Source organism: Dromiciops gliroides, chromosome 1 (genome assembly GCF_019393635.1).
Source record: "Dromiciops gliroides isolate mDroGli1 chromosome 1, mDroGli1.pri, whole genome shotgun sequence".
Classification (NCBI taxonomy): Eukaryota; Metazoa; Chordata; class Mammalia; order Microbiotheria; family Microbiotheriidae; genus Dromiciops; species Dromiciops gliroides.
Window position 1 is genome coordinate 695,879,683 of NC_057861.1, and position 21,594 is coordinate 695,901,276.

The 21,594-nt window shown below is 38.9% G+C and overlaps 1 protein-coding gene across 1 annotated transcript in view; it reads right to left on the reverse strand.

Annotated features, from left to right (window-relative positions):
* Positions 1-21,594, reverse strand: part of XYLB (xylulokinase) — a 233,601-nt gene that overhangs the window by 164,600 nt on the left and 47,407 nt on the right. Inside the window, exons 7-8 of the mRNA XM_043978067.1 lie at positions 20,280-20,345; positions 16,384-16,456 (exon numbers count right to left, since the gene is read on the reverse strand). Of these exons, the coding sequence (XP_043834002.1) occupies positions 16,384-16,456; positions 20,280-20,345 (139 nt within the window). The remainder of the gene's footprint in view (positions 1-16,383; positions 16,457-20,279; positions 20,346-21,594) is intronic.

The following is a 21,594-nucleotide window of genomic DNA, read 5'->3' on the forward strand; positions in this document are numbered from 1 at the left end:
TGAGTCCAGGTAGCATCCCCATTGTTACATCTGTGATCTCCGGGTTGAGACTCCAACGACTTCATCTTTAGCTCAGACACATCTCCTGAGTTCTAGAATTACATTCATAATGACATGCCAAAAAAAAAAAATGACATGCTGGACATTTCTACTCGTATTCCCCACTGCCACAGCAAATTCAACATGATCAAAACTAAACTCTCCTTCCTCCTGCCTCTCCATCAGCAAGACCCCTTTTATCTTCTAAGCTTCCTTCTTTTTGTTAAGATCTAGAATTCTTCTAGTCATAGACTAGAAGTCCTGGTACCATCCTGTCATATGATGATAGGATCAAAGATCTAGACATGGAAAGGACCTGAGAAGATATTTATTCCAAAGCTTTCAATTCGTCTATGAGGAAATGGAGGCACGAAGACTTTAAATAACTTGGCCAAAGTCACACAGGTCATAAAATCACTCTCACATTAAATAAGTCACCAAACTGTATCAATAATGACACTGGGAGGTCTCTAACATTAACATCTTCCTTGCCATTCCCATCACCACAATCCTAAATCAAGATCTTTATCATCTCCAATAAGGATCACCTGTCTAACGAGTTTCTCTTCACCTCCAATCTCTCCCCAGAGTAATTATCCCAATGTCATAGAATCTCAGAGTTAAAAGCAATTTTAGCAGTCATCTAAACAAACTTGCCACTTGGTACAAAAACCTCCCTAATAGTTGACCATTTATCAAGAAAGTTATAGAGAAGATCACTAGAGGAGAGTTCAGCCTTGCTCCAAACTCTTGTGGTGACAAGCAATTGCGAGAAAGTTCTTCCTTAACCTACAGTGCCATTGCCCCACAAAAACAAACAAACAAAAAAAGTGAAATGTGGGCACAGGTGCTCTGAGTCCAGAATCAGTGCCTCTTAGCACCTCCTTCCCAAGTCATCTTTTCTTTTTTTTGTCAATAAGGGTTAAGTGACTTACCCAGGGTCACACAGCTAGTAAGTGTCAAGTGTCTGAGGCTGGATTTGAACTCAGGTCCTCCTGAATCCAGGGCCAGTGCTTTATCCACTGCACCACCTAGCTGCCCCTTGTCTTTTTTTTTTTACATAGAAATCTTCCCAAGTCCTTTATTCCTCTCACAACATAGTATTACACCCTTTCACAAAACAAGTCACACTCCTTGACCTGCTCTAGTCTGTGAATGTGCCCATTAAATGTGATTTCCATAGCTACTCATTCCATCCCAAATAGGCCTGTCCTTGAATTCCAGATGTGTTCTGATCATAGAGGATGGGAACTATTACTTCTATCATCTGAACACAATATAGGAAGTCCTCAAAAGTCAAGTTCAGCTCGCTAACACACTGAATAAGAATTGTGGATCCTGTGGTAGAAATTATTTGTGGTGAAGATTAATATCGGAAGTTTTAGCTGAATCATTTGAGAGATTGCGCATGCTACTGAAGCAGCTTTTGAAGGACCTCCCTTTTTGGGAGGAAAACTCAAGAATGCGAGGAACTTCCGGGACACAAACTTAAAAGTGAGGTCAGGAACAGAAGTTGGTGATCTCTGGCTGTTAAACTTAGCCTTGGAGGCCTGGGTGAGAGGAGGGAAAACACGTGGTTGGTGTTAGGCTTTGGGTGTGCTAGTTCATGGCCTGGTGGGCAGTTTGGGATTCGATGAGTTTTATAAAGGAAAACAGACTAAGTTTAAATCTAAGGCCATTCATCTGTATTTCTACTTCCCTATTTCCCTAATTGGTATCACCTTTTGTTGTCTAATTAATTCCCAAGCAATAAAAACTAATCTCTCACAGATTAAAGCTCAGAGGCTCCTTTTTCTTAGTGGTCTGGGAGATATATATAAAAGGGGAAAGTTAAAAGGGGGAGTTTAATGCTCTGCATGTCCAATTTTGAATCTCACAATCCTTACAGAGCACTCTGCTTGCTTTCTTATTGGACCCTTATAATAGCCATATAAGATAGGCATCATAGATATTAATTTAGGGGGAGGGAAAGGAAAACAAGTTCTAGAAGACTTGAATGTTTAGGAAGAAGTACCCTAGTAAGAGACAGAAGATTATTTCTCCCTTCATTTTCTTTTTTTCTCTTTTTTTCTCTCCCTTCTTTTTTTTTGGGGGGGGGAGGGTGGTGAGGCAATTGGGGTTAAGTGACTTGCCCAGGGTCACACAGCTAGTAAGTGTAAAGTGCCTGAGGCCGAATTTGAACTCAGGTCCTCCTGAATCCAGGGCCTGTGCTCTATCCACTGTGCCACCTAGCTGCCCCAAACCTTGTTCTCTTTTGTTTGTTTGTTTGTTTGTTTGTTTGTTTGTTTTGGGGGGGGGGGCAATGAGGGTTAAGTGATGTGCCCAGGGTCACACAGCTAGTAAGTGTCAAGTGTGTGAGACTGGATTTGAATTCAGGTCCTCCTAAATTCAGGGCCAGTGCTTCACTGCGCCACCTAGCTGCCCCTCTCTCTCTCCCTTCATTTTCAAAGAGGACCAATGACATCATAAGGTGATATCTTGACTTGCATGTGAATTCAATTTCAGTGACACAGATTAGCACTGTCATCAGCATGACTCTCTTCCAGAGTCACTGAAGCCCAATGGCAAGACAAAAGTCATGGCAATGGTACAGGATGCAATGGATGACTTCGATATCTTCAATGTCTGACCAAGCTCTAAGCACTTTACAATGCCTGCTTCAACCACCTTCATGGGTGAATAGTCATAGATGTAATACTTCTTTAAATGAGAGTACCATGGGGTAAGAATGAAAGGCAGAGGTGGGGAAAAGAAGGTATATCACAAACTTCCCAGTTATCTGAACAGGGGAAGGGAGAAAATGGAGGAGAAACAGATTAAATTGATCAAGGGACTGAACTATAATAGGGAAAGGCAGAAAGAGAATTTCTGAAGCGAAGGACAGAATAAGAGATTGTTTCAAAAAAAAGAAACTATAGCTACTGAGAGATGATTACCAAAAAAAAGGCAGGGGAAATATTCAATGATTTGGGTTATGGCTAGAAGGGATAGAAAGGAGGAGACTATGATCAGACTACTCTAAGTCAAACAAATTGCAGATACCAAATACTGATTTCCTTCTTTTTCTCCCCAAAGGGGTGGAAAGGAAATATTATGTAAAATGTGTTGGAGAACAAAACAAATAATCATTACTATGAATGGGAATAGGATGGATTCGTGAATAAAATGGAGGAAGATGGCAGAATGTATTAGAAAGCAAACAATAATTTGCTATATATTAGAAATACACAGAAAAATATAAAGATTTATGTGGACTTAAAGGTGTTGGATTAGAATTTTTATGCCCCAGTTAAATCCAAAAAAGTAGGAGTAGAAATCATGATTTCAGGTTAGGCTATGATACAAATAGATATGGATAGGAGTGAAAAGCAAGGAAACTACATTTTGCTTAAAGGCACCACAGAGAATGAAACAATACCAAAATTAAATCTATATGTTCCAACTGGCATATAAGCATATAAATGCTTAAAGGAAACACTGATTGAATTAAAAGAAGACCAAGAAAATAAGAGAAAAATTACAGACTACTTAATATTTGAGATATAAGCTAATTTAAACAAAAGATAAACAAGAAGGAAGTTAAGGATCTGAATAGATTTTTAGGAAAACTAAGTATGGTAGATCTTTGGTAATCATGAATAGGAATCTCAAAAGTATATCTATTTTTCTGCATTATAGGGAAACTTTTTAAAATAAAAAGATACTCAGCATAGCAGCAGCCCTTCTCACTCCACAGCTGTTAGCTATGACCCCCAATGCCCCAACAACCATGTGAGAGGGACCCTCAGTTGACACTGATCTTGGCACCATTTACTCCTGTGTGGGAGTCTTACAACATGGGAAAGCAGAGGTCATTGCTAATGACCAGAGAAATAGGACCACCTCAAGCTTTGTCTCCTTCACTTACACACAACATTTAATTGGTGAGGATAAAAAGAATCAAGTTCCAATGAACCCTACCAACATAGTTTTCGATGCCAAACATCTGATTGGTTACACTCCACACAGTTTTCCAAAAATTAAAAGACTCAAATTTGTAGCCAAGGCAGTAGCAGTTTAAAAGTAGCATTTAATCTGGGAGGTAAATTTGGACATTTTTAAACTAGAATGCATTCAGAGGGAAAGAAGTAAACAACAATATTGTACTTTATCAGTATTATAAACAAGTAGAGATGCAATTCTTATCCTAGAAAATAAAATCTTTGGGGGGGGTGGGGGGGAGCAGGGCAATGAGAGTTAAGTGACTTGCCCAGGGTCACACAGCTAGTAAGTGTCAAGTCTGAGGCCGAATTTGAACTCAGATCCTCCTGAATCCAGGGCCGGTGCTTTATCTACTGCGCCACCTAGCTGCCCCATAAAATCTTTTTTTAATAGTACCATAAAACATGATCATAAGACAAAAACAATCCAAAAACAAATGCAGAAAATGAGACATATTAAATATATCCCTTAAAGCCAATAACATAGTAAAAATTATTATCAATAAGGGAAATAGGAAAAAGGACACTGACTTAAAGAAGACTAATCAACCTAATTCTACATCATGAGTGAATAAAAAAAATAGAAACAATCATTATATTAAAGACATAGTCAGCAATTAGATAATATATCAAAATTTGTGAGAGGCAACTAAGAAAAGCCATGAAAGATTTTCTTTTAAATATTTAACATTTTATTAGCGAGAGTGTGACCAATGAATTAAGTATGTAACTTGAAAACTGGAACTTAAAAAAACCACACACCTGAATATACATAAAAGTTTAAAAAATTGAGTCAAGGAAGAGCTAAACAAAATTGATAAAAAATTCCTTTAAAAAGAATTTATTTTTCTTTAAATTAATAAACTCAATAAATTAGCTTATTTGGTTTTTTTTTTAAGAGAGGAAAAACAAATTATCAAAATCAAAATGAGAGAAGGGAATTCACAATGAATAAAGAACTAAATAAAAATGATCAGGACCTACCATAGACCAACAAAATTGAAAACATAAATAAAATGGATATTTGCAAAAATGTAATCTATATTAACAAAAGAAGAAATAAAGAATCCAGGCAACCTTATCTAATAAAATCATGGCAAATTATGAAGGAAATTTTGAAGAAAAGTAAACCTGGTTCCGATTGTTTTACAAATTAATGTTATCGAACATTTAAAGAATAAAAAATGCTCTCTACAACATGCCCAGCAGGTGGTCCTCCAGGCTTAGCTTGAAGACCTCCAGTGCTGGGGAATCTTATTATCTTCTGAGACAGCCCATTACATTTTTGGATAACTATTTTTTAGCAAGTATTTCCTTACACCAAGCGAAAATTGCCTCATTGCAATTTCTAACCGTTGCTTTTAGTTCCACCCTCTCTTGCCCAACAAAAGGGGAAAAAAATCTAATACCTGTCTCAAGTGGCAGCCTTCTACTAATTAAAGATCGTTATCATGTGCCCCCATAAGATTTCTTTTTTCATGTAAAACCCTGCCAGTTCTTTCCATCAAATCTCAAATGACTCAATTTCCAGTTCCTTCACCATCCTGATTCCTCTCCATTAGTTACTCTCAGTTTCAGTGTCCTTCCTAAAGAAGGTTCCAGAACTGAATATAATATTCCAGATGTGGTGTGACTGGGGCAGAGATCAGGGAAATGATCCCCTTCCTAGTCCTTGACACTATGGATCTCTTAATGCAATTTAAGATTGCCTTAGCTTTTATGGTTGCCATAGCAAACACTTCTGAATCATATTGACCTTTGTAAACCACTAAAACCAACAGTTTACACAAGTAGAAGACACCCAAAGAAGAGATTTGAACCCAATTCTTGTGTCTCTAATATCACTGCTCTTTCCATTATACTATTCTGCCACTTTTCTATTCTATAGGGGTCCAAAATAAGTCTTCTTTTCTTTCTTTTCCAGCTTTCTATTCATAAATCTCTTGAGATTGGATCTTAGATGTTTCTGTTTTATGCTGTTTTTTGTTTGTTTCCTGCTTATGTTATTCCTTCCCATCAAAGAACCCTTGGTGCTCTCTAATAAACCAGGTAAAGATACATTCCTTAAGCTTTTTTTTTTTTTCATGTCTTCTGGCAGGGATACTAGCTGACACTTCTAGAATACATAACTGGGAATCATCTCAGGTAAGAAAATAAGTATATAGTGATAGCACACTCCAGCAGGTCACTGACATTCACTCTTTGTCCCTATATCTTGTAACTCTAGATGAACTAACAGTCTGTCTTTGCTCCTTCTGGAAACTTTCACAGAAAAATGTCTATTTCTGGGCCTATTTCTCAGTGCTCCTGGAAAGGCCGATAGCAGTGTTGGCTCCCCTCTCTACTGCCCTCAATGCTTGACCTCTTAAGCTGCAGCAGAGGAGGAGCAATCAGCAAAGTGTCAAGCACTGCCTCATAAAACATTCACATACCACACCTAATGAAATCCTGCCTAAACATCCCAGGAACTCATTCCACATAGAATTAAGCAGGAGAAACAGGAATCTAATGAGAACAGTCCTCGCTAGTCCACTTACTGGCTCACACCTGTTTCCATGCCTCTTCCCTGGCATACCTAGTTGTGTCACTATCTCATAACCTTGAACCTTAGTGCATTATTTAAATGTATGGTGGAAGGATAGAATAAATAATCTCCATGCAGGTGTAAATGCTTTATAACACTGAAAAATTAGGACCTTAAGTTATAATATTTGATATATCACTATTCGGATGTTAGCAGTTTTTTCAATCCTGTGAATGAATCAATGAGTATGTGAATGAGCTAATGAATGAAAAAGCATTTATAAAACACATACCATATGCTAGGCTCTGTGCTAAGGCCTGGTGATACAAGGATAAGCAAGCAAGATGGTGCCTGACCTCAAAGAGCTTACATTATAATGGGGAAAGATAACACATAAAGGGGAGACCGAAAGCCGAGGTGGAAATCTATGTATAGTGGTATCATTTGGAAATGATGAGGAATTGGGTATGGTGGCTTGGTTCCAAGCAGAAGAAGATGAAAGCCTACTGCCCAGGGTCCCAGGAGCAGAATCCAAGTTCCATTGAGAGGCAGATGGGGAAGAGGCAAGCAGGATGGTTTAGAAATAGCAGCAAAATGGCATGGTAGCAAAATGAGGCAAACATCCAACCATCTGAGGGTCCCAGCAGTAGGTCATGTCTTTCTGTCAACACTCCATGGAGCTTTCCAGTTATGTTGTTGTTAATACTTAAATGAGTACCAATGCCACACCTGAGTTGTCCATCTGTATCTCCTTTGCTATATGACCAGCCCACCTCCTTTTCTGGTCACACATAACCTTGATAAGGCTCTTTATGTCACCCTTGGAATATATTAGCATTGGCCATATGTTATAACCTACCTTCACCCAGCATGCATCTTTCTATTATCTTTGGGGTTGCCTGCAATTATGATTCTTCTGAAATGATAGTCATTTCCCAAAGAATATTGAAGTGTAAAAGATGACCTTTTACAGAAGGGAGCAGTTTGGAATCATTGAGAGTGCTATACAATTTTCCAAATGGGACATAGCTTGTTATTTTATTGTTGTTCAGGCATTTCCGTCATGTCTGATTTTCTGTGACCCCATTTGAGGTTTTCTTGGCAGAGAGACTGGAATGGTTTGCCATTTCCTTCTCCAGCTTGTTTTACAGAAGAGGATGTGAGACAGAGTTAAGTGAGTTGCCCAAGGTCACACCCCCATTAAATATCAGAGGCCAGATTCGAACTCAAGTCCTCCTGACTGTACCATGTACAGTCTGCTGTACCATGTAACTGCTCAGCTTGATTTGTCTGCTGTACCATGTAACTGCTCAGCTTGATTTTTCCCCTCTATTTAATTCTTAGGACCAACTCATTATCAAACAGTAGTCCTTCTTCAAGAAAAATATTCTGATGAACTAATGTAATGGGCCACTATCCAACTTTATGTCTTAATATGGGAAACGCATTTTTAAATCAACTTTATTTTTTACCAAAATGCTTAGTTAAGCCACATCCTTTCGAATGACTATGGAATTCATTGAAGAGACAGTAATTTGCTGAGGTCTGATGCAATCTGAACAATGAAATCTGGCAACAGTGGTTGGAGAACCTAAAAGTCTCTAGGTTCTCTTCTCTTTTTCTTCTGTTCAGGACTATCTCTATCACTCTAGTACACATCTTAAGGCAGCCCTGTTCTTAAGGAATCCCTGTTCAATGACTCATTTGAAGTTCCTACTCAGAAGATCACTGCCCAAAGTTATCTATGAGTTTCCATCTGTGATAGCATCTTCTAGATGTTAAAACCATAGAATTTGTCACCTTGTTTAAAAAACTTTAATGATATGTTTTTCCTGCCAAATCAAATGCTTTTTCCAATCGACTAATGGTATCCGTAGAAGGATTTTACATTCTCTATCCCTCTCAGTCAGCTATAATACTATGAAGATGTGGTCCATTACAGCAAATAGTGATCCTCTAAGTTCCTCTGGGTTCAATTATCTTCTCTATTTGGATGATTCCTATCTCCACATATTCAGCTCTAATCTCTGGGCTGAAATACAGTCACGCATCTCCAGCTGCTTCTTGGACATCTCAAACTAGGCGTCCCATAGGTATTTAAAACTCAACATGCGGGGCAGCTAGGTGGAGCAGTGGATAGAGCACCGGCCCTGGAGTCAGGAGGACCTGAGTTCAAATCCAGCCTCAGACACTTAACACTTACTAGCTGTGTGACCCTGGGCAAGTCACTTAACCCCAATTGCCTCACTAAAAAAAAAAAAACAAAAAAACCAAAAAACCTCAACATGCCCAAACAGAAACTCATTATCTTTCCTCCCTGAATGTCCCTCATTCCAAATTTCCCCAACACTATCAAGGAAACCACCTTCAAAGTCACCCCCATCCACTGCTCGGTGTCATCCTTGGCTCTTCAATCAAACTCACTCACTACATTTATCCAGTCTGCTGCCAGATCTCACAATTTCTACTTTTCACACATCAACATCCTTTTTAATTGGTTTCCCTGTCTCAATTCTCTCCCCATTCTAAAACATCATCCAAAGTCGTTTTCCTAAAGGCTGACTATGTTACCATCCTCAGGCTCTGGTCAAGAAGTACCAGGGGCTCTCCACTGCCCCAGGTTCAAATATATAATCCTCTGTTTGGCATTTAAAGCTCTTCATTAAAAAAAAAAAGGAGGGGGCAGCTAGGTGACGCAGTGAATAGAGCACCAGCCCTGGAATCAGGAGGACCTGAGTTCAAATCCGGCCTCAGATACTAGACACTAGCTGTGTGACCCTGGGCAAGTCACTTAACCCTCATTGCCCTGTACCCAAAAAAAAAAAAAAAGGAGGGGGGAGGCAGCTAGGTGGCACAGTGGATAAAGCACCAACCCTCAATTCAGGAGGACCTGAGTTCAAATCCAGCCTCAGATACTTGACATTTACTAGTTGTGTGACCCTGGGCAAGTCACTTAACCCTCATTGCCCCACCAAAAAAAAACAAACAAGGGGGGCAGCTAGATGGTGCAGTGGATAAAGCACCGGCCCTGGATTCAGGAGTACCTGAGTTCAAATCCGGCCTCAGACACTTAACACTTACTAGCTGTGTTACCCTGGGCAAGTCACTTAACCCCAATTGCCTTACTAAAAAAAACAAACAAACAAACAAACAAAAAAGAGCTCTTTATAACTTGGCCCCTTCCTACTTTGCCAACCTCCTTTCATCTTACTCCCCCCCCCCCCAAAAGTCTACAATCCAGCTACATTCACCATTTTACAATCTCCTGAATAGTTAGATACTCCCTCTCTACCCCTTTGCTTTGTCTCCCATGCCTGGAATCTTCTGCCCCGCCCCCTCTCCCTTATCTCCTCTTCTTCATTTCCCAGCTTCCTTCAAGATAAAGCTCAAATCCTACTTTCTGTGTGAGGCCTTTCAGATTACCTTCATCTACATATCTTCCACATACCTAGTGATTTACATGTTTTCTCCCCCAGTGGAATGTACTGCCAGGTTCCTATTAGAGAATAATGAATCCTCTGAAGTGGTCCCGTGGATTTGAATTCACACTATTCAAAGTTATCATTATGTAAAATATGGTAATTGGTTCCAGCCCAATGAAAATATGCAGTGGGAATTTAAATAATGAGACCACTTCAGGGGACTCATTATTCTCACTAATTAGGACCTAGTTGTACCCTTCTTGAGGGCAGGGGTTATTTTTTGCCTTGCTTTGTATCCCTAACACTTAGCATAGTACCTGGTGCACTCTAAGGACTAAAGTGCTAGTTGGCTGACAGACTGATTCGTTGCTGATATTTTAACAGTTGCTTTTCTGTTTTTAGTGAAAGGCTCCTCCAGGATCTTTTCTGTTTTGTTCTGGGTTTTGTGTGTGTGTATGTAATTAAATGTGTATATGTAATTTTTAAATGTGTGTATGTGTATGTATTGTGTATATATGTATATACATGTGCATACACACACACACACACACACACACATATATATATATAAATCAACTCTTGATTACTTTTAAAATTATATTATTTCCAGCATGAATGTCTTCTTGATATTTGTGGTCAAGCCAGCTATTCTTTCTGACTTTATCTTCTGAAATATCAACAACACTTCTTCACATAATAAATATAGAAGATCATAATACAATATTATAAATATCACATATTATAAATACAGAATGTACCAAGGTGTTAGGAGCCCAAAACAGTTCTACAATGAGGATGGAGGATAATAGGAAGACTGGGAGGTCATTTCTGCCTTCTCTCTACTTGTCTAATATTAATAATATGAATTAATAAAATAAAGGTAGAATATCTGCTTTGAGTACTGATCAAATCAGATGCACCATATTTAATACAGAAGTAATGCAGCATGGTAAAAGGAGCCCCACACTTGGAGTTGAGCTTGGGTTTGAATCTTACTTCCAGACTCACTGATTGTATGCCCCTATATGATCCTGCATCATCTTTTTCAGTTCCTTCAACTGTAAAATTGGGAAATATAATATTTGCACCACTTATCTCTTGGGGTCATTGTGTATTACAAAAAAAAATTCATTGTTACCATTATTACTATTGCTATACTTAACACTGGAAAGTGTAAAATTAAGAAAACTACTTAATAACTAGTTTAAGATAAATTTTTAATCAAGAAAAAAATGTCAGGTGAAAGGAGTTTAGCCTGAGTTATTTAGATAATTGCTTCTACTTCTTTGTAGATTGCAGTCATAACCATCCTATTTCCCTATAAGCACAACAGATGTAGTGACAGAATAAGTAGTTCCACCAAAATGAAGATAGATCTCAGATAGCCAATAAGAGGGTATGATCAAACTTAGCAGATTTTAGGCTAATAGCAAGCAGTGACTTGATAGCTCAAAATGGAAACCAGACACCTTTGTGGCTTCCTTTTCTCCTGCTACAGGAAAATATAACTGCTATTCCAGATGTTGTTCTTTGATATCGCATATAACTTAATCCAAGCTATCTCTGAGTACTCTGAAGTCAAAATAAATCAGGCCCAATTCAATTTACAACAGCACAGCCTTTTAAATGAAAGAGCAGTCACAGGAAAATTGAAATTAATTTTTGGCTTATTACCCAACAAGACTGTCTGAAATAAAGTGATAAAACAAAGATAAAAGAACACCACCTTTCTTGAAAGGAAAAGGAGACTTTTACAGACTTATCTTGAAGCCCTCTGAGGAGCATTAATAGGGAAACAGAGAGAGAACTGGAACAACCAGAATAATAATTTACATTTATGTAATCACTGTGTCAAAGCGCTTTATTTAATCTCATTCGAGTTTCATAACAACACTATAAAATAGGCGGTTCAAGTATAAGAATAGCCTGCAATAACACAGCTAGTAAGAGATGGAAGTCCAACCTTGAATGCTGCAGACAACTGAGTGGTTAATCTGTAATCCAGAGCCCTGAGTTCAAATGTTAGCACTACCCCTGCTATGACTCGAGGTAAACTATTTAATCTGTCTGGGACTTAAGTTTCAATGAAACAATGTGTTGCTGTTCAGTCATTTCAGTCATGTGTCTTCATGAACCCATTTGAGGTTTTCTTGGTGAAGATATTGGAGTGGTTTGTTATTTCCTTTTCCAGCTCATTTACAGATGAGGAAACTGAGGCAAACAGGATTAAGTGACTTGCCCAGGGTCACACAGCTAGGAAGTATCTGAGGCTAGATTTGAACTCAGGAACTAGGCCCTGGTTATCCACTGTACTACCTAGCAATCCAAAGACTTTGATGATAGTTATACAATGCTTTAAACATAATTTTTGTTTATTATTAATATGATAATAACTATACTTTGCACAGTACTTTAAGTTTTACAAATTACTTTACAAATATTATCTCATTTTATCCTTACAACAACCCTGAGAGATAAGTGCTATTATTATCCCCACTTTACATATAGATGATAATACTAAGGCAGACAGAGGTTAAGTGACTTGTCCAAGGTCAAAAAGCTAGTAAGTGTCTGGGTAGGATTTGAACTCAGGTTCAAGTCTTTCTGAATCCAGATCTAGCACTTTATCCATTGCACCACCTAACCACATAATGTGGTTAATTAATTTTGTAGCTTTTCTTATATTAAATCAACCCTGTATTCTCAGGATATAAATTCAAACTGGTCATATAACCCTAAAACTAACCCTAACCCTAACCCATAGTATGTGATCTTTGTGACATGTTGTTTGAGTCTCTCTACTAATTTTTTTTGGGGGGACAATGAGGGTTAAGTGATTTGCCCAAGGTCACAAAGCTAGTGTAAAGCATCTGAGACTGGATTTGAATTCAGGTCCTCCTGAATCCAGGGCCAGTGTTTTATCCACTGCACCACCTAGCTGCCCCTACTAATATTTTCTTTAAAATTTTTGCATCTATGTTCATTAGAGATATTAGTCTAAAGTTTTCTTTTTTCTGTTTTGATTCTTCCTTGTCATAGAAGAAATTTGGTAGAATCACTTCTCTTACTATTTTTGCAAATAATTTATGTAATATTAGAATTAATTATTCTTAGAATGCTTGATAGAACTTTTTGAATCTGTCTAGTCCTGGAGGGGTTTTCCCCCACTTTGGAATTTCATTTATGGCTTGTTCAATTTATTTCTCTAAAATTGGGGTGTTTAAATTCTCTATTATTCATTCTGTTATTTTGGGTATTTTAATTTTTAAAATTGCTCTGAGCCCAAAGTGGGAGAAGCTGCAAACCTCACTTATCCAATAAAAATGGAATAATGAGATAAGGCCTCTATAAGAGTTGATACTTGAGCTGAAACTAGAAGGAAATTAGGGGCTTAAAGAGATAGTGGAAAAGAAGGAGGCCATTATGGCCAAGAGACATCCTAGTTGTGTTTAGCAGCACGAGTAGGAATGTAGGAAGAAATCACTGAAGGGAGTAATCCAGCACCAGGGTTTTACAAGGTCTCCCATCCCCCATCTTTCAATGTCCTACCCATTCTTCAAGGTCCAAGTTCAAAGGCAAACTTCTCCTTGAAGTCTTTCTTGATTATTTCTAAACTCCTACAGCACTTCCTATACAGACTGCCTCATGTTATAATTGTCTAGTACATCTCCCACACCCAATTGTAAACTACTCAAGGGGAGTTTTATCACTGTATCCCTAGAAAGGTGGCTCATGCATAATAATAGTGAACAAATATCTGTTGAATAGCTGAACATATGAATAATTGTCTCCTATATCTGAAGAGCCACTAGGCACATAGAGAGAGGAAAGGGAACAAGCATTTATAGAATGCCTATTATATGCTAGATAATGTGCTAAGTACTTTACAAATATCATCTCTTTTGAACCTCACAACATCCCTGTGAGGTATGTTCTGTTATCTTTATTTACAGTTAAGGAAACTGAAGCAGAGGTCAAATGACTTACCCAGGGTCACACAACTAGTGTCTGAAATTGGATTTGAACTCAACTTTTCCTGATTCCTGACCCAGCACTCTATCCACTGTGCCACTTGGCTGCCAGTGGAGAGACAACTGGGAAAGCAGCTAGCACAGTATACATGATTGGAGCCTCCTCAAATAACTATAAGCATCTTTATGGCAGAAGCCATCTTTTCTACTTTTTCTCTAGCTCCACCAACACCTCTCACAGTCTTGCACATAGCAGACATTCAGTAAATGCTTTTTCCCCCATCACTGCTGAATAATAACTTAGAGCATGCACAACTACGTCCAATTCAACAAACATTTATTAAGCACCAATTCTGTTCAAAGCACTGTGCCAGACACAGGGAGAGATAAAGAGCTTAGATTAGACAAAGCCCCTGCCTGCTCAGATCTGACGGCAAAGCTGACTTTGATTCTTGGCAAAATTTGAAAATGTCAATTTTTAAAATGCTTAATGAACAACTAGAAAATGAAGCAATGATCACAATGGGCAAACAACGCTTTAACGAGAAAAGGTCATGCTAGGCAAACCTTATTTCATTTTTTTTTGACAAGGTTAATAAACTGATCTGTCAGAGGAATGCTGTTAAGACTGTCCCCTAGATCCTGGCAAAGCATTTGATAAAACATTGCCTGCTAGTCTTACGGAAAAGATGGAGTGTTGTGGGTCAAATGAATAGGATAGTTAGATGGGTGCAGAATTAGCTAATTGTTCAGATCTAAGAAACAGTCATTAATGTTTGAACATCAGCTTGGAAGAAGGGTTCCTGCATAGTAAGTGTCCCAGAGAACCCATGATTGGCTCTGTGCTGGTTAGCATTTTAAACAATGATTTAGCTAAAGAGATAGAAGGAATGCTTATCAGATTTACAGAGGACACAAAGCAGGAAAAGATAGCTGACACACGAGATGACAGAATGAAGATCCAAAAAAGATTTTGACAGGCTAGAACAATGGGTTGAATCTAAAAAGATGAAATGTAATAGGAATAAATGTCAAAACAATGAATTTCACAAATACAAGATGGGGGAGTCATGTTTTGATAGCTGGTTGTCTGAAATAAAAAGATCTTGGGGAGGGGTTAGTGGAGTGCAAACTCAATATGAATTATCAGTGTGATATGGCAGCTAAAAAAAGCAACACCATCTTAGGCTAAATTAATTGAGTCATATCTTCTAGGAATAAAGATTGCAATAGTTCTTCCATGCTCTGTCTGGGTCTCCTTGCTCATTAATGACAATAATACAACTGCATAGGATGCATTTCTTTGTGGCTTCTTTCTTGATGTCTCTTGCCCCTTTTCTCCTCCCACTGATTTAAAAACAGATAGTACCCTGAAGAAACTCAGGTTAGACTCTAGGGCAAATCATTTGAAGCTTGGCTCATGTTTAATCTGTTCCCCCTGACTCCAGCATGAACTAAAAGCACAATCCGGCTAGAGTGATGGACAGCTCCTTGGTTTCCAATGTAACACAGGAGCCCAGAGTCTCAGAACTGGAGGAGAAATCAGAGTGCATCCAACCTAAGATGTATCTACCCAAGAATTCCCTCCATGTCCTCCCAGACAAGTGTCTATCCTACCTTGGCTCAAAGATCTGTAGTAAAGAGCAGTGTTCTACCTTCTGAAGCAGCCCATTCCACTAGGGACATCTCTATCTGGCAAGCCTTCAAATACTTAATTTGTTTTGTTTTGTTTTTGCAGGACAATGAGGGTTGTGACTAGCCCAGGGTCACACAGCTAGTAAGTGTCAAGTGTCTGAGGTTGGATTTGAACTCAGGTCCACCTGAATCTAGGGACAGTGCTTTATCCACTATGCTACCTAGAGGCAGCCCAAATACTCTGAATCTTCTTGCCTCTGGGCCAAACACCTCTCATTCCTTCAACTAATCACGATCTTGAGGCCCTTTTCTATCCTGGTTTTCTTCTCATGTCCACTGGTCACCTTCTCACTGTCCATCCTAAAATGCAACACCAGAACTGAATGCAGTATCTCTTCCCTGTGTGGTGTGACATGGGTGTAGTACAGCCCTCTGTGTGGGGCAGCAATGAATATAGAGTGAGATACTGAACCACCCATATAAAATTAGCATTTGAAAAAACCTCTAGCTTGTATGTTGAAAACACAAGAAGATTGTGAATATAAATACTCCCATCCTTTCAAATCAACCAGATATAAATTCCAACAAAGAACTACAGTAAGTCTACACATTAGTGGTGCCCACCCTAATCTACCAAGGCCTCCAGCATGCTATTATTACACAGATATCCTCGTACACATAAAAATCAGACAAGTGGTATACATACCTATAATATGCAACATGTGTAGTGGGAGCATACAAAGCAGAGAACATAATTAATACATACAATATGACACACGACATGCATTTCTACAGACAACAGACTCACTTACCATCACTGTAATCAATGGGTGTGTAGGAGCCAAGGAAAAGGGAAGCGGCAAAACTACTAACCAAAGCGATTCTCTGTAAGAGAAACAGCACAACAAAGGGTGAATCATCACCATATTCACCTTGAGCAAGCGAACCTTTGAACAAATGTGAAGGACTTGAAATTACTCAAATAAGTGCCACCTTTGGCCCCTTTGAAAAAAGCCTAAGCCATGCCTGTCCTTAGTCATTTGGATGAGAACACTTCACGGCATGTCAAACAGCAGACAAGGGAATCCTGGGAGGAAAGTTCCTAATGCCTTTGAAGCCTGGAAAGGCGCTACTCTCTCCAGTTACCCAACTTTTTATAAAGCTGCCAAAATCAATTAAGACAAATTATTGAGAAAGAGAAGGTGATTTTCCTATCGAGTTCCATCTCTCAATGACCGTGTTGGCGCTCACGTTTCACAACATCTCTCCTCTAGGCAACCCCTTTAAACCTGGTAACAAGAGACTTTTGGGGCACAGGATGAACACCCACTAAATTCAGAGCAAACACTTTGCACAGGCTGTCTGTCTCCCATGCCTGGAAGGTGCTCTCTCTTTACCTTACCCCCTTAGAATTCCTGGATTAACTTCAAACTCAGCAAACTATATTTGGTTTTTTTTCTTGTATCCCCAGGGATTGGGAAAGGGACTAGAATAGAACAAGTACTTAACAAATGCTGATTGATTGATTGATTGAGATGACACCCAGACTATCAGTCCTGCTGAATTTCTAAAGAAATAACATGAACAAGGGGCAGCTAGGTGGTGCAGTGGATAAAACACCAACCCTAGATTCAGGAGGACCCGAGTTCAAATTTGGCCTCAGACACTTGACACTTACTAGCTGTGTGACCCTGGGCAAGTCACTTAACCCCAATTGCCTCACCAAAAAAAAAAAAAAAAAGAAAGAAAGAACATGAACACACACACACACACACACACACACACACACACACTACTCCTTTCTCTATTTCAAACACTGGTGTAATCACTTTCTGTGCTATGTGGTCCTGTGTGGACACTCAGATTTCTGATGGACAGTAGTATTCCATCCCTTTGCTCCCTACAAAACCCACCTCAGCTGTAGACAGAGAATTAGAAGATTTGGCACCTTTTCCCAAAGCATAAGTTACCAACTAATTCAGAAGAGCAGTCTGTCATCCTGAATAGTTAAATAATAAACTCTATGTTAATTTTGAAGATTAAAAAGGCACTTTGGTTTGAAATGAGCTAATCATTTTATAATTATGACTTAGAGATCAAAATAACTAGGAAATGTGTTGAGCTGATTCATATGCAACTTTTAAGTGCCTGATTTTAGCTACTGCAGGTCTAGCAGTTTAGCTGGGCTTCTGGGCTTTGTCTACACCATAGTGAGCAAGGGTCTGGACATGGGTTTGGAGAGGTTCAAGATGTAGTTTCCTTAAAGCTCTCCAAGTAACAGCTAACTAAGATGGCCCTAGCCAGTATGAAAGGGAAAATAAGAAAGAAAAGGAGAGGGGAGAAGAGGAGGGGAGGGAAAAGGAGTAGGTAGAGGAGGGGAGGAGAGGAGAGAGGAAGGGAAGGGAGAGGAGGGGGGAGGGAAGGGGAAAAAGGAGAGGAAGGGAAGGGAAGAAAGGAAAGGAAAAAGAATTTATTTATTAAGTTGGAAATTTATTGTTTTAATATCAAATCCTCTCCTATGTTCTGCCGTGTACATGGCAAAGGTTTTTTTCTTTTCTTGTTTTGTATTTAAGTGTGTATGAATGCATGCATGTATACATGTATGTATGTTGTGTGTGCATATGTATTTGTATAAGTGTGCATGTATGCATGTATACAGGTGTGTATACAGGTGTGAATATATACTTATATAGACTTCTTTATGTATATTTGTATATATATAATTTATATATATAAAACTTAAATTATATATAATTTTCTATATAATATATAACAATTGTTATATTATAAATGTATAAATATTAAATTATATATATAATTTATTAAATGCATACTATCTGCTAGGCAAATCTGCTTTACAAATATCTCATTTGGATTTTTTTTTTTTTTTAGTGAGGCAATTGGGGTTAAGTGACTTGCCCAGGGGTCACACAGCTAGTAAGTGTTAAGTGTCTGAGGCCGGATTTGAACTCAGGTCCTCCTGACTCCAGGGCCGGTGCTCTATCCACTGCGCCACCTAGCTGCCCCCAAATATCTCGTTTGGACCTTTCACCAATCCTAGAAGGTGGGTGCAAATGTTATTCCCAGTTTAGAGTTGAGGAAACCAAGGTTAATTGACTTGTTCAGAGTGATAAAGCTCATGAGTGTCTGAAGCCAGGTTTGAACTCCAAACCTTCCCGACCCCAGGCCTACCATTGTATTTATTGTGCCATCTAATGGCCTCATGATGGGTACTGATGGGCCATTCATAAGAATGAAGACCAGATGGAAAGATGGCTGGATTTGGAGTTAAGTGACCTGGAGCTTCTTCTGGCCTATCACTTACTACCCGTATGACTTCGAGCAAAGTGTTCTCTGAGTCTCAGTTTCTTCATCTCTAAAATGAAAGTTTGATACATCAGAAACTGTTCACTCTTTTGTTTTTGTCCCTTCTAGAGGGGTGAAGCCTATGGATCCCTTTGGGGAATATTTTTTTTAATGCATACAACAAAATAGCTACGGATTAAAAAGGAAACCAGTTATATCAAAAGGAAGAAGTCATCTTTTCTCACCTAAGTTCTTAGACCCACTGAAATCAATCCATGGGCCTTTGGAAGACTCCATGGAGCTCCAGTTAAGAACCTCTAGATGTGGGGTAGCTAGGTGGCACAGTGGATAGAGCACCGGCCCTGGAGTCAGGAGTACCTGAGTTCAAATCCAGCCTCAGACACTTAACACTTACTAGCTGTGTGACCCTGGGCAAGTCACTTAACCCCAATTGCCTCACTAAAAAAATAATAAAATAAAATAAAAATAAAAATAAAAAAAGAACCTCTAGATTCTATGTACTCCAAGGTCTCTTCAAGATCTGCATTTATGATAATATAAAAAGAAGAGGACCCCGGAGTTCTCAATATTCTCACAGCTGACCTGCTCTGAGTAATAAAGCCAACAGCTGTGATGGGTGATGGGAAATATGATGGATTTGGAGGCATTCAAATACAGACCCTACTCCTTTATTCTCAAAGAGGATCACAACATGGGGAGGTGATGGCATGACTTGCAGTGGATTAGATTTTAAGCGAGGGAAGGCTGTGCAAAGTCACTAACCTCACTGTCTCCTTGTTAGCTCCATGACCTTGGTTATGACATCCATACCTATGCTATAGAATTGGCAGGATCAAGTGAGACCATGAATACAAAACTGCTTTGTAGGGGTAGCTAAGAAGCTCAGTGGATAAAGCACCGACCCTGGATTCAGGAGAACCGGAGTTCAATTCCGACCTCAGACATTTGACACTTACTAATTGTGTGACCTTGGGCAAGTCACTTAACCCTCATTGCCCCACAAAAAAGAAGAAAAAACTGCTTTGTAATCATAAAGTGGGACATAAATGGAGAATATTATTGTTCTATTTAAACCCTCTCCAGTCTCCTTTGCCACACAACATAGAAAGTCAATTCCTTGAGGACAGGGGCCACTTCCCTTTTGGTTTGAGTATTCCCAGACCCCAGCCCAGTGATAAATAGTAACTGCTTTAACAATGCTTGTGGAGATGAAGACAAGTTATACAGAGCATGTGCTATTAGCCACTAAATAGCATTTTCATTTCTGCAAGTGACTATTTTTAGCGCCTATGTTTGGCACGCATTTTTTTTTCTAAAGATAAACATGACAGAAGGGTTTTCATTAGTGCCTTTCAATAAAAGACACGGATGTTGAACCAACCTCAGTTTGTGAGTAGGCATCAGGGTTCTCCTTGAAAATCTTTGCTATCTGGTTTCCTGTAAAACGCTGAGAAAGAAATGCAAGTGTTTAAAGGAAAACAGTCAATAATCATTAACTCTATGTAATGAGTTCAGTCCAATGCACTCTGGATGCTTAATTTCTCTGATGTGCAATGGAAACTGGCCACCAGCAGATAATTGACACTAAGCAGACAGTCACTCATGCTCTTGTGATGAGGCTTGTACTCACCATTTGGAAAAGGGAGGCCTGAGAAAGAGCATCGCTATCCACAATGCACATCTCAGAAATGACAGTTCTATGGAATGAATCATACTTATTACCTGCCGAAAACCCAAGACAGTGCAACGGTTGCCTTTGATTCCTGAAAAGAGCTTTGCCAACCAATATATGCAGCTCAGTAGAATGGGAAAGGAATGCCATCAATTCAAGGACAATCATAGCACCTTTTTTTTTTTAATTACAAATAATATTTTATTCCCCCCCCCAGTTACAGGTAAAGACAATTTTTAGCATTCATTTTTTTTAAATGTGAGTTCCAATATTTTCTCTCCTTCCTTCCACCCCGCCTCCCTGAGACAGTAAGCAATTTGATATAGGTTATACATGTTCAATCATGCAAAACATACTACTATATTAGTCATGTTGTGAAGGGAGACACAGACCCAAAGGGGGAAAAAAAACATGCAAAAAATGCAGAAAGCACAGCACCTTCTTAAGACAGATTCCCAGTCAGATAGGTATTCAAACATAAGAGGCACATTTCAATTACTTAACCTGCTTTAAAGAGTCACCAATTCCTTCAAGGATTCGGAATAACAAGACTCCTTCAGATACTTAAAGGGGGGTTGTGATAACCTAGCTGGAACCAGAGCATGCTTAACAGATACTTCCAAACTTATGGACAAAAAAAAAAAAAATATGTGTAGCTCCTCCACAAAGTGGTTGTAAGGCAGGGCTTCTTAAACTTTTTCCACTGACAAGCCCTTTTTGCCTGAGAAATTTTTACATGATCCTGGGTATATAGGTATATAAAATAGGTATACGTACCCTTTTACTGTTGCCAAATTTTTCACAACACCCCACAATTCAGTTATGGAACCCCATATGGGTTCCACAGTATAAGAAGCTGGGGTGTAGTGAATAGTGGGCCAGACCTGGCCTCAGGAAGAGCAAAATTCAAATCCAGTCTCAGATACTTACTAGCTATATGATCCTGGTCAAGTCACTTAACCTCTACCAGCCTCATCTGTAAAAAACGAGATAGTAAGAATACTTCCCTCACAGAGTTTTTGTA